Source organism: Papio anubis, chromosome 8 (assembly GCF_008728515.1).
Source record: "Papio anubis isolate 15944 chromosome 8, Panubis1.0, whole genome shotgun sequence".
In the NCBI taxonomy this organism is placed as follows: domain Eukaryota; kingdom Metazoa; phylum Chordata; class Mammalia; order Primates; family Cercopithecidae; genus Papio; species Papio anubis.
The window spans coordinates 128,410,037-128,422,575 of record NC_044983.1 but is presented as its reverse complement, the minus strand read 5'-3'; the positions used below and the strand labels follow the sequence as shown (position 1 = coordinate 128,422,575).

The 12,539-nt window shown below is 47.9% G+C and overlaps 1 protein-coding gene across 3 annotated transcripts in view; it reads right to left on the bottom strand.

Annotated features, from left to right (window-relative positions):
* TG (thyroglobulin) overlaps positions 1-12,539 on the bottom strand; it is a 273,445-nt gene that overhangs the window by 12,010 nt on the left and 248,896 nt on the right. For all 3 annotated transcript variants that reach the window (XM_031669772.1, XM_031669774.1, XM_031669773.1), the window contains 2 exons: positions 12,298-12,479; positions 9,209-9,316 (listed from right to left, as the gene is read on the bottom strand). In XM_031669772.1, coding sequence (XP_031525632.1) covers positions 9,209-9,316; positions 12,298-12,479 — 290 coding nt within the window. The remainder of the gene's footprint in view (positions 1-9,208; positions 9,317-12,297; positions 12,480-12,539) is intronic.

The following is a 12,539-nucleotide window of genomic DNA, read 5'->3' as shown; positions in this document are numbered from 1 at the left end:
TCCACAGCTGGCCCGGCCCCCAGGCATCTTAAGATGAGAGGCTTCCACATCCTCTCTGAAGTGGCTATAGCTCCTCATGCAATGTTTGGTACCAGAAACCACTTCAGTTGTGGTTGCTTTTTTCCAAGGACCTCTTGATCTCCAATTTGGATTCTTCCAGCATAATACACGAAGCAGCATTAGTAATGCTCCAGTTCCCTGGTCTTCTTCTTTATCCTCAAATATGCCAAGCCCTTTCCCACCTTAGGGCCTTGGCCTTTGATGATCTTTCTTTTGGGATTTCTCATTTCTACGTGAGGATCACACACCACCTCATTTCTCGGTTCTCGGCTCAAATGTCACCTTTACACAAGGTTCTTTTCTTACTACTGACCACGGCACCCTAGTGGATCTCCTTCCTAGTGTTGTTGTCTGAACATATGCTGCATATTGATGTGTGTATTGTCTATTCTTTACACACTATTCCTAGATACCCATCAGCACCACCCGCAACTGCAGTCTTTGTCCCAAGAGGCAGCTCTTCTCTGCCTTGCAGCTTTCTCATTTCTAGGACCTGGAAGGGGATCTGCAGCATAGACGGCGTTAGGTAAATCTCTGTCAAATCAATGTTGAAGAAGATATATAGTGCAAACCCTATTATGTCAAGGAGTTGGAGTGATCGGTTTCAGAAAATGATTTATTTTCATCTACACTGGGAAATAATCCCACAGGATGTTAGCCAGGCTGATGGATTCAGTTCAATAATCTATCCACTTCACATTTTCTTTGGTTTGTGAATTCCAACAAACTCACCAAGACAGTCAACTAAAAAGATAATATTTTGAATCTGGAATGTTAAAAGCCTCTGGAATGCACAGTAGTGTCTAGAATACAAGTGTAGTGGTGTACAAAATGCCTTGAGTCTAGAATTTACAGCTTTGTTTTCCAGGGTTGGGACAACTTATCAAGGAGGAACATTATTGCCTCTTTAGTCATTTTGAATGTTTTGTTTTTCTCTCTCAGAGACTTAGTTTTCCTAAAAGGAAAATAACCCTAGCTCCCTAACATTGAACATCTGCAATGAGCCAGATGTTTAATGTACATGATCTTGAATATTCATACTATGAAGTACATATAGCTCTACCTATTTTATAGGTGAGGAAATTGAGGTAAAGGGATTTGTTTAAATGCAAACAGCTAATAAATGATAGATATGGGATTAGAACTTTAGTTGATTTACTCTCAAAGATGTGCTGTTTCACTAGATTGGGTTGCCTCTGCCAAAATGAAAGACCAGTCTAACATTCTCTAAGAAGCATGAGTAGATGTTTAATCCCAAGAGCCATACTCTTCCGTTCAAAGAAAAGTCAAATGTGGTCTTATTGAAACATCTTCCACACCACCGGGATGTAGGAATGACATCCCAGCACCCTGGAGGCCAAGGCCTTCAGAAGAAAGACCCAGCACACAATTCAAGTCCCATAGCACACACTCAGCCTTATGATGAATTTCCATGGAAACCATGAACTCCACAGTTGGCCCAGCCCCCAGGCATCTTAAGATGAGAGGCTTCCACATCCTCTCTGAAGTGGCTACAGCTCCTCATGCAATATCTGGTACCAGAAACCACTTCAGTTGTGGCTGCTTTCTTCCAAGGACCTGTTGATTTCAATTTGGATTCTTCCAGCATAATACATGAAGCAGCATTAGTAATGCTTACCTAATCAGTGTTCACTCTCTGCCAGGCAGTTAGGCCCATAGGCGAGGCTGTTTGTGTGCCTTGTCTTCCTTAGTCCTGACACACTTCATAGTAAGCATAAGTTCTATTACTAGCTCCACTGCATAGATGAGGAAACCAACGCTTAAAGAGGCTCACAGAAAGTGGCAGAGCCCTCGAAAGACAGGAAACAGCAGAGAACAAACCGGTGCTCTCTTCTACACTTGCTGGGGCCCAGAGCACAGACCAGGGCTGGGAGTGCAGTCCCCAAACCTGGCCACAGGGTCTGAGTCCATTGCTCATGAGCAGCAGAGGACACAGATGGGGCTCTTTCTGGGAATGATACCTGGACCTTTAAAGGCCAGCGTGTCCTTTGAAAGGGGCTGTTTAGAGAGGAGGACATCACCCGGTGAGTCAAAGAGATGGAAATACTAGAGATGGGCAGGGAGGGAAGGGTCCCAGCAGAATAAGCAGGTGGCACCTTGAGAGGTACCTGGGCAAGTGACAGGAGGCATTAGAGAGAACGCAGGAGGCATCAGAGAGAATGCCCAGGCCCTCAGACCTGGGAGAGACAGCAGGCCAGAGCCCCTCTGCATGTGAACCTGGAGGCCTGCCGGCCTCTAGGTCAGCTTTGTTACAAAGAATCACTGAAGCCACCCCTGTTTCTCTGGCACACTCCATCTGCTTGAGGGGGTTCCATCGGGCCAGGGACAGCATCTTGGCCAGGGCCATCCTGCATTGATTCGGGGGCAGTGTGTGGGAAAGGGGCTGCTGTTTCCTTTCAGGTACTGTTAGTAATAACTTCAGTTCTAATAGATTCCAGCAGTAGTTCTCGACCAGCAAGGATTGTGTCCCCAGGGAACATCTGACAATGTCTGGAGGCATTTGTGGTTGGCACAGCTTAGAGGGACTGGGGCTGCTGGTATCAGGTGGGTAGAAGCCAGGGGTGCTTCTAAACATCCTTCAATGCACAGCACAGCCTCCCACAACAAAGGGTTATCTGGCTTCAAATATCAACAGTGCCCAAGTTGAGAAGCCCTGGATTACAGGCCTCACTGGCAACCCCACTCCCTCAAACAGAGGGCTCCAGGGACAGACCATGGGAGAAACTGGTTCAAAGCTTCGCCAGTGAGCAGAGATGAACAGGAGAAAGCTGGTGAGTTTTTTCTCTCATCAGCAACCTTGGAAATCAAAGCTGCCAGGTATTGTACACACAGACACACATACGTGCATACACTCACACGCAGACACATTCAGACACACAATCCAGATGTCAGCTCTGGGCTAAACACCATGCAGGCGGTGTCCCCAAATTCTCCCATAGCCCTATGGAACAGGACCTGTTACTCTCTCCAGATATAGGTGAGGCTACATGGAAGCTCAGAGAGGTTAAGTGACTTGCCCAAGGCCACACAGCTGGTATGTGGACTTAGCCATTGTAGGCACTCAATAAGATTTAGGATAAAGTGGGAGCAATTGAAAGAAAGCTGGAGAGAGGGCAGGGAACAGGACATGGGTCCAGACTGCCACTCACTGGCTCAGGGACAGGGAAATAATCTGCTCACATCCCTGGGCTTTTGTTTCTTTACAAGTAAAATAAAGGAGCTAGACGGTCTCATCTTCTATATTCTTTGATTCTTTGAATCTGAATCTGAAACTGGAACCTTCTCCTCACACTAGAGATTTTGATTTCCCTGTCTCCCCTCCATCTGTTATACCTATTCTTTCCCCATAGAAGTTTGCCCTCAATTTCAGGAATGAAAATCTCATCTATAATCCAGGTGCACAGTAAGAAAATCACACTATTCTGTGATCAGTTTACAATAGTCTATAAGAAAGCAATAATTCATTGTATTTTTTTCACTAGCTGTTGCCAGGAAAGCTAATATATGCTAACAGAAATGGAGGTATGAGACAGATGGCTGAAAATGTAACACACGTATATTTTAAGTATGTAGATTTGAGCCAGAAATAAAATGAGAGATGTGACAGTGCCAGGGCAGAGAGAGAGAGAAAGAGAGATGTCTTTTTGGGACAATAAGATAAACTTGCCAAAAATCAAATGAGTTAGTTTCTGTGAGTCATTCATTGATGCAATTATCTACTACATAGATGGCACCATATGTGATGGTGATGGAGAGAGGAGACATCTACACAGGGGGTTGTCAAGAATGCATTCTGATGGCCAAGAAGAACAGAATATTCTTAGCACTATTTGCCTGTCTCTGTTTTATGTAAAATTAACGATTGTCACAACCTTTGAGATGGGTCCTATTATTATACCCATTTGCCACATGAAGAAATTGAGTCACCAAAGAGGTTACATGACTTGCCTTAGGTCACTGAGCTGATAAGACTCAAGGATATGTTTTTTACCAAAATAGTAGATGCCAGCATCTCTGCTTTTGACCAGGGCATTATTCTGCCTCCACAAGAATAGGAATACTGCTGCTATAAAATGTTTCAGTGGATCTGTGTGTCTCTTTCCTCCAAAAGTGATAGAACTGAGAACTAAACGATGCCTTTAGGTGACTGGATCCAGTAGTTTTTCACACTTTCTAAATTGAATAACCTTGAAATGTTACTCAAAGCTCAGTCTGTGACATAAGGAGAAAGGGGCTGGGAGGCTCAGACCTGCCCCCTCCTCACAGAGGCTCAGGATCCAGGCTCCCTAGAACCCAGTGAAGAATCAGTGCTTTAGACCTCTCCGGCCTCCCTACTCCCACTTCACAGGTGGCAAAACTGAGCCCCATGGAGCCTAAAAACTAAAGTAGAAAGGACTCATTCCTGACCATCTATCCTTCAGTATGATTTCCTGAGAACCTGCTAAGTCCTCATCTGTGCCAGGAGGGTCACTGGGCTCTGAGGTGTGGAGAGCCATGGAGCCATGGGAGGCAGTTATGAGGGTCTCTGCATGAACATGGCTTGGTTTCATGGGAGGTTCCCGGGGTCAGTGCAGTGGAGCCCTGTCTCTAGGGACACGAGGACATTACTCAGTAACAGAGAAACCCACACTGCCTGTGGGAGACTGAGGTTGTGATTCTACTCTGTTAGGATTGCTCCTCTGAGGACCACCCCAATCCCAGGTCCAAAATAGACCACTTTGGACCATTGCCACTCAAAAGCCTGCTTGGCAGACTCAGTTATTTTAGAGAAAGGCAATGTTATGGATTGAACTGTGTCTCCCTCAAAAAGATATGTTGCGGTCTTTACCCCCAGTACCCCAGAATGGGACCTTATTTAGAGATAGGATCTTTATAGAGGTCATCAAGTAAAACTGAGGTCATTAGTGTTGGCCCTAACCAATATGGATGGTGGGGACCTTGGGTCCAGAGGCTGACATACACGAAGGAAGACGATGTGAAGAAATACCAGACGAAGAACACAGACATATATGAGCCAAGAATTGCCTTAGGCCACCAGGGGCTAAAAGAGAGGCCGGAACGCATCCTTCCCTAGTGCCTACAGAGGTGCTTCTGTTGACACCTTGAATTCATCCTTGTGGCTTCCAGAACTTGAGACAATACATTTCTATTGCTCTAAGCTGCCCAGTTTTGGTGGCACTTTGTTACAGCAGCCTATGAAAGTGATCCGGGTAGGATCCAAGCACTATTGATTCAGACAGCAATGATATGAATGCTTTCATTTTGTTTTGCTTTTATTGTTTTCACCCTCATGTAGAAGACTCATTTCTTATTTTTTGCCACTGTAAATTCTGGGGTCCAACAGTATGTGCATATTTGTAAGGCTTTTAATGAACTTGCTGTGGGAGAGTTACACCTTTCACTGTAATCTCTGCGTTACATGTGAGGAAGGCAGAGAATCAGACAAAAGAGTCGGATTGAGGGTAGATTCTTGAGAGCCCCGGCGAGGAGGTCCCTGCCAAGGCTGATTCTAGGAACCATTTCCCATGCTGGGCCTCCCTCGCCATGGGTGGCCATAGACCACTGGATTAGGAGGGGACCTTCATCTCCACCCAAACCACATGGCTCTCGTCATCATTCCTTCTCTCCCTCAATGCCTCCTTCCTGGAATCCTGGCCTGCCACTTATTTTTCTTCTTACAACCTGGAGGCAGTTGCTTGAATCTGTAGGTCAGGCTGAAATTATAGTTCTAAGCAAAGCGACTGCGTGTTGGAGTGGAAAGAGTTCTGAGGCTCAGAGAAGCCGCGGGTGGGTTGCTGCTCTCTAACTAACCAGCTGCTTGTCCTCGAGGGAATTGTGTTGAACTCCTTGAACCTCAGACTCGGCTATGCTCTGAATATTTACGTCCCTCCAGAATTCATAGGCTGAAATGGAATCCCCAGTGTGTTCGTATTAAGAGACAGGGCCTTTGGGGAGTAACTAGGTCATGGGGGTGGAGCCTTATGGATGGAGTTAGCGCTCTCATAAAGGAGACCTTAGGGAACATGTTTGTTCCTTTTGCCATGAGAGAATGCAGAAAGAAGGCACCACCTGTGAAGCAGACAGCGAGCCCCCGACTAGACACCAAATCTTCCCATGCCTTGATCTTGGACTTCCAGTCTCCAGAACTGTGAGCAGTAAGTTTATGCTGTTTATAAATTATCCCGGCTAAGATATATTTACTATGGCAGGCTGAATAGACTAAGACACACTTCATACCTGTAAAACAGAGGTAATCATTTCAACTCTGCAGAGCTCACAAGGATTCTGGACTTTTTTTGTGGTGTGTTATAAAAACAGAAGAATCTGTTTGGAGAAAGCAGGTGAATGATGGGTGCTCCGGGGAAACGAGAACGCCTTGGGGACTGCATGAGTTTCCTGCAGCTGCTGTAGCAAATCACCATAAACTTACTGGTTCAAAACCATCAAAACTTTTTTTCTCTCATAGTTCTGAAGGCCAGAAGCCCAACACCAGTTTGACTGAGCCAAAACCAAGGTGACAACAGGGCCACCCTCCCTCCCCGTGCTCTCCCAGTTTCTGGCTGCTACTGGCATTCCTTCCCTGTGGCCACATCACCCCAGTCTCTGACTCTGTGGTCACATTGCCTCTCTCTTCTGTAGACAGCACTTCTCCCTCTGGCTGTCACCTATAAGGATGCTTATGATTGCATTCAGGGCCCCCCCAGGGTAATCCAGGATTATCTCCCCATGCCAACATCCTTAACTAAATCACATCTGCCCAGGTTCTGTTTCCTTATAAGGTAATATTCCAGGTTCCAGGGATTGGTTCCTGAGATCTTTTGGGGGCCACTCTGCAGCTAAGGTATTTTACTATGGCAGCTCGAATAGACTGAGACACACTTCCTCTGTAAAATCGAGGTGACCATTTCAACTCTGCAGAATTGGGCTCTGAACTTTTATTGTGGAGTGCTTTAAAAATGCAAGAGTCTGGGCCAGGTGCAGTGGCTCATGCCTATAATCCCAGCACTCTGAGAAGTCGAGGTGGGTCAATTACTTGAGGTCAAGAATTCGAGACCAGCCTGGCCAACACAGTGAAACACCATCTCTACTAAAAATACAAAAATTAGCCGGGAGTCATGGTGTGTGCCTGTAATCCCAGCTACTGGGAGGCCGAGGTGGGAGAATTGCTTGAATCTGGGAGGTGGAGGTTGCAGTGAGCTGAGATTGCGCCACTGCATTCCAGCCTGGGCAACAGAGGGAGACCCCATCAAAAAAAAAAAAAAAAAAAAGAGACTGTTTGGGGAAAGCAGGTAACTAATGAGTGCTTAGGAGAAATGAGAACGTCCTTTCTTTCCTCTAGTGGCAGTGAGGCCACTTGGAGAGTAAGGATTACTGGGGAATGGGAGGAAGGTGGCCAAATCACTGGCCACGTCCATTACAGGGCAGGTAATAAAGTAGTCCCTGGTGAAAGAAGGACATGGGAAGGAGTCAATCTTCAGGTGGCCATTATTCAGCCTACTCTAGGGGCATTGCTAATTATAAAGATAAATGATGCGTGTTTATAAGAATTCCCTTGCCTTGCTAAGTAACACAGGGTAAAGCCCTGTTATGGGTTGGATAACTTATATTCCAGACACTGTTAATGCCAACCCTAAGAGGAAAAATTATTAGCCTTATTTTGTAGGTAAGGATATTGAAGATCAGAGAGACAAAGAAAACTACCTATGATGGCACAGCAGGTAGGTGGTATGGCTGGACCCCCACCTCTAAAGCTGCAGTCCTTTCACCCAGCTCCCTGTTGCCCATAAAACAGACCAGGGGGCAGGGCACGGTGGCTCACATCTGTAATCCCGGCACTTTGGGAGGCCTACGCGGGTGGATCACGAGGTCAGGAGATGGAGACCATCCCAGCTAACACGGTGAAACCCCATCTCTACTAAAAACACACACACACAAAAATTAGCCAGGTGTGGTGGCGGGCACCTGTGGTCCCAGCTACTCAGGAGGCTGAGGCAAGAGAATGGCATGAACCTGGGAGGCGGAGCTTGCAGTGAGCCAAGATTGCACCACTGCACTCCAGACTGGGCGACAGAGTGAGACTCCATCTCAAAAAAAAAAAAAAAATAGACCATGGATGTGAGCAATGAATGTTCTTGACCCCAGATGGCAGGCTTTGCTCCCATTCGTATATAAAATAAAACAATAATCGTCTGGCATCTTTTGGAGACATGTGGTCCTGATGATCTGTTACCTGTGAATGCTTATGGGAGGCTGAGCACAAGGACACCACTACTTTCCTCCCCCTAGAGGAGTAGATTGTCTTGCCAAAGGCACCTCAGTGTGATCTGATGTGGTTTAATGCACGAAGTCACTGCCTCAGTGGGAAGGGTTCTGGGGTTTCCCCACATGGATGAATGGCTCAGGACTGTAAGCTCATGGGGCAGTAGAACAGATAGCCCCACAGTCCTCCCTTCAAAGCGCCGGTCATCCAAGTCCCCAGCTACCCTCTTTGCATTGTTCTTTCACTCCGAAGCCGAGATCACGTGCATCCCTGTCACTTAGTCTCTCTGCTTCCTTTGTTCAGCTACTGGAGTTATGAAACCCAAATCTTTCTTTACTTCTTCTTTTTAAAATCTTTTCCTTGGCTTCTGGGAAACTCAAGGCTAAATTCTAAGTTCATTGCTTGGCTTCATTGCACCTGATGTTTTATTCTAAGGGAGCTGGAACCTATTCTGGAAGTAAGAATGATATATAAATCAAGCCCGAATACAACTTTCCTTTGGTTGAAAAAAAAAAAAAGCTTTTTTATATTTTGGAAAGCCATTTGTCTTAAGCTAGTGCTCAGTTTCTAGAGGAATAAATATATAGAGTAAATGAAAAAGCCTTCTCTTTCCAGTCAAATTAATCAATTAACAACTAACATTGCAATTCCAAAGTGTGTCGTCATCATTTGCAAAGCCTTTCACATCACTTGTTTTAACTTTCCCCACCAACAAGACAGTGAGATGAAGTGGCTGCTACAATTATTTCTATTTCTCAGACGAGGAAACTGAGGCTTAGAGAGGTTAGGTGGTGTGTCCCATGTCATTGAACTGGGACTTGTCTTTCAGTTTTACCTTCCTTTCTCTGCGTCCCTGCAGCATCTTACCTGCCACGGCCATAGCTTTCGGGAGCATGGTACATGAAGACATTTCCTCGTGCCCTCTTTGCCCAGGCACTGGCCATGTCGATTATAGGGCAGATGATAAAGTAGTCCCTGGTGAAAGGAGAACATGGGGGGAATCTGGTTAAACATGGCTCTGTGGGCAATGGTGCCTGGAAAGGGCTTCTCCCAGCAAGGTGTCCCCTTGGCCCCCAAAACCCCCCTGCCCAGGCCTACAAGAACACCTTCTTCCCATTCCCCAGCAGTGCTCTCCAAGTGGCTCCACTGCCACACTGATGGGAGAGCCAGGGTATGGTAGGTACACAGTGTCCTCTGGTAGGTCATGGGCTTAAAAACTGGTGCCCATGCTGATGTATTTTAGGCGTCAAAAATCCCATGAAATAAACGTCTTCCTAGGACACCAATTTCACTTAAAGATGTGGAAACAAAACATTTTATAGTAACATAAGTGCAATATACAGTGGAGTTCAATGCAATATACTGTGGAATGGAACATAAAATCATTGTGCATTTTAAAAGAAGTCAGAGCCCCCAAAGATAGCTCAGGCATGTGATACCCTTAGCTCAGCCCAGTGGCTCTCAGCAGGCGGGATTTTGCCACCTCCATCTCTGCCTCCCCTAGAGAACCCTTTGGCAATGCCTGGAGACATTCCTGGTTGTCACAACTGGGAATGGAAAGGGTTGTACTGGCATCTAGTGTGTGGGGGTCAGGATGCTGCTGAACATCCTGCAGTGGAAAGGGGAACCCCACAAGAAAGAAAGATCCAGTCCAAGATGTCCAGATGAGGAGGCTCAGAAACCTCCCTAAGTTATGTACTTGCTTCACCTTTGAAGGTAGCACAAATCAATTTCAGAAGCAGCGGCTTACAAGAGTGGGGCCCTGCGTGTGCTGACGCACAGGCTGTGTGTTTAGAGAGGCGGCTCCCACCAGGCAAGAGTCAGATAGACCTCGGTGACCCTGGGCCACCAGGTTTTCAATTCCATCTCCTTTATGGAGTAAAGGTGAGATACTCAGTAGTTCTTTTATCTCCTTGAATCTCTGTCATCCCAGCTGAGAAGTGGGGCCAAGGGTCCCTACCTGGAAGAGGTTTTGTAATGACCAAGTTTAATAACACCCATGGGAGTCCCTCAGCAAAAGGGGTGCCCGTCTTCCTTTCCTGGTCATTGGGATAAAAACCTTTGGTGCATCTGCTGGGTGCTAGGGTCTTCCCAGGTGAGGCTCTGTAGTTGGGTGGGGCACTGTGGGCATCTTGGGGGCAGATGAAGCCAACTGAGATTCCTCCCGTGCACCTTGAGGCATTGTAAGCAGGACAGGGACAGGATCAAACCTATGGGAAGCATCATGTGCTGGCAGGCCTGGGGCGGGACACTGCCCAGTAAACTGCCAAGGAGACAGGGCCAGGGCCTGAGTCTCTGCCAGAGAGAAGGAGGACCTGAGCTAAGGTTGAGCTGGAGTTCGTCTTCCGAGTGGGGCTTCCCTTGGTGATGCTGCCTTCTCTCAGGCTCAGCTCTCACCCCAGCATACAGGTTGTCCTTAAGGTCCGATAAGGCAAAATTAAGGCAAGAACCTAGCCGTGAGCTCTCTCTGCAATGCGATCTAGCCCAGTCCTGACTTGATTATAAGCCTCTCAGGGCCAGGGACTGGACATCTGTGAGTTCTTATGGTCCAGCCCAGGGCAAGGCCTCCCAAAATAGCTGCTAGCTATTTCATCTAAAGTGGAGATCTCCACTAGAGGGAAAATTAAAGCCTTTTAGTCCCCAAGATGCAAGTGGGTGGCACAGTTTTATTCTGAGCCAGTGACCCTCCAATTGGAAACCTCAGGCTCCTGAGTGGAGAGACCAAGCAGGGCAGTGGGTCTCCAACACCTTCCAGCCCATCCCTTCCCAACAGGCTTCAGTTCAGCAAAGGATGCTGAGCCTTGACACTGGCTCTGTCCCCAGGCACAACAAGCAAATGGTCAGTGTGGGCCTCCCGGAAGGAGAGAGAAAAGGAGGCACAGAATGCTGAAAGCACTTGCATCCCACCCATTCTTCCCAATGGGAGCAGGGAGCCCTCGGGAAACCAAGACTCATCGCCTGTGAGGGGACTCAAAGGTGACCTGAGAGCTGGAGTCCCCACTGTGGTCTCATCCTAGGGGGCTCAGAAGGAAGAAAGGACTGGAGCCCTGGTTATTTCCTTATTTCTATTCAAACATCATTTCTTGTGCATCTGCCGTGCATTTCTGTAAAAGTTCTCAGTCTCAGTGAGCTAATGCAGTACTAGGAGAAGGAGGCGGTCTGTCCTGACAACCCCCGGGGCAGGGGGCATGCTGCAAGAGAGGGACCCTGAGGACAGGAGGGCCTGGGGGCCGCGGTCTTTAGCCATCTCGGGGTGGGGGTTTGGGCAGCCATCCCCAAGTGAGAGAAGCTTGAGCGTGAATGGGGAAAAGGCATGTAAGCAGTGGATACAAGAAACAGCGGGCCCCAGAGAGAGGGATCAGGGCTGTCAGAGCTTGGGCTGTTCCTGTTTGGGGAGTGGCATCAGCCACAAAACCTCCCCGCCTCCAGGCCTCTGCTTCCCTTGTGCCAGGTGAGCCTGGGCTGCAGGGTGGAATCAGCTGAGGGAGCTTTGAAAAATGCTGCACCACTATGGGCCCTGCGTGTCACCTACCCTTTAAATGCTCCCATGTGCGCTTGATGGACAGCCAAGACTGGGGGCACTGGGCTCAGTGAATGCGAGGCCAGGAGTGTGGAAGGCTGTCCTGGGCACTCACTGAGCAGCTGCATCAGGTGGAGCGTGCACCAGGCACCTCTCGAAAGTGCTTCGTCTCTGCCCTCTGACAGCTCCCTCGTGGTCTAGGAAGAGCCGGAGTCACCGCTCATGTCTCCCATTGACCTGGGGTGTCATGGCAGCAGGGTCCATCCCACATGTCCCCCAGGGCTGCCCCTCAGTAGGGAAGCTCCCCATGCTGTAGGCTGAATGAATGATGCAGAGGAAACCGCAAGCACTAAGCCACATTCATGACCTGAACATCAACTAGGTCCGCTCCAAAACATAGCAGTAGGAATCTGCACCCTCCTGCAGCTTAGCTTACCGGGTGGCATTCTCCAGTGCCCGGGAGAAGGAGGCGTAGTCGTCCGTGGAGTGCTCCAGAGAGTAATACCACGTAGCAGCAGCCTCGACGCGGGCATCTGAGTCCTCGCCGCCCAGGGAATTCTGCAGTGCCTGGTAAAAGGCTGTTTTGCTACTGGTCCGGCCTTGACTTTCCTCAAATTGCTAGAAAAAAGAAAAAAGATATGAAATTCCCCAGCTGGATTCTGAAAGGTCCAAGTCAGT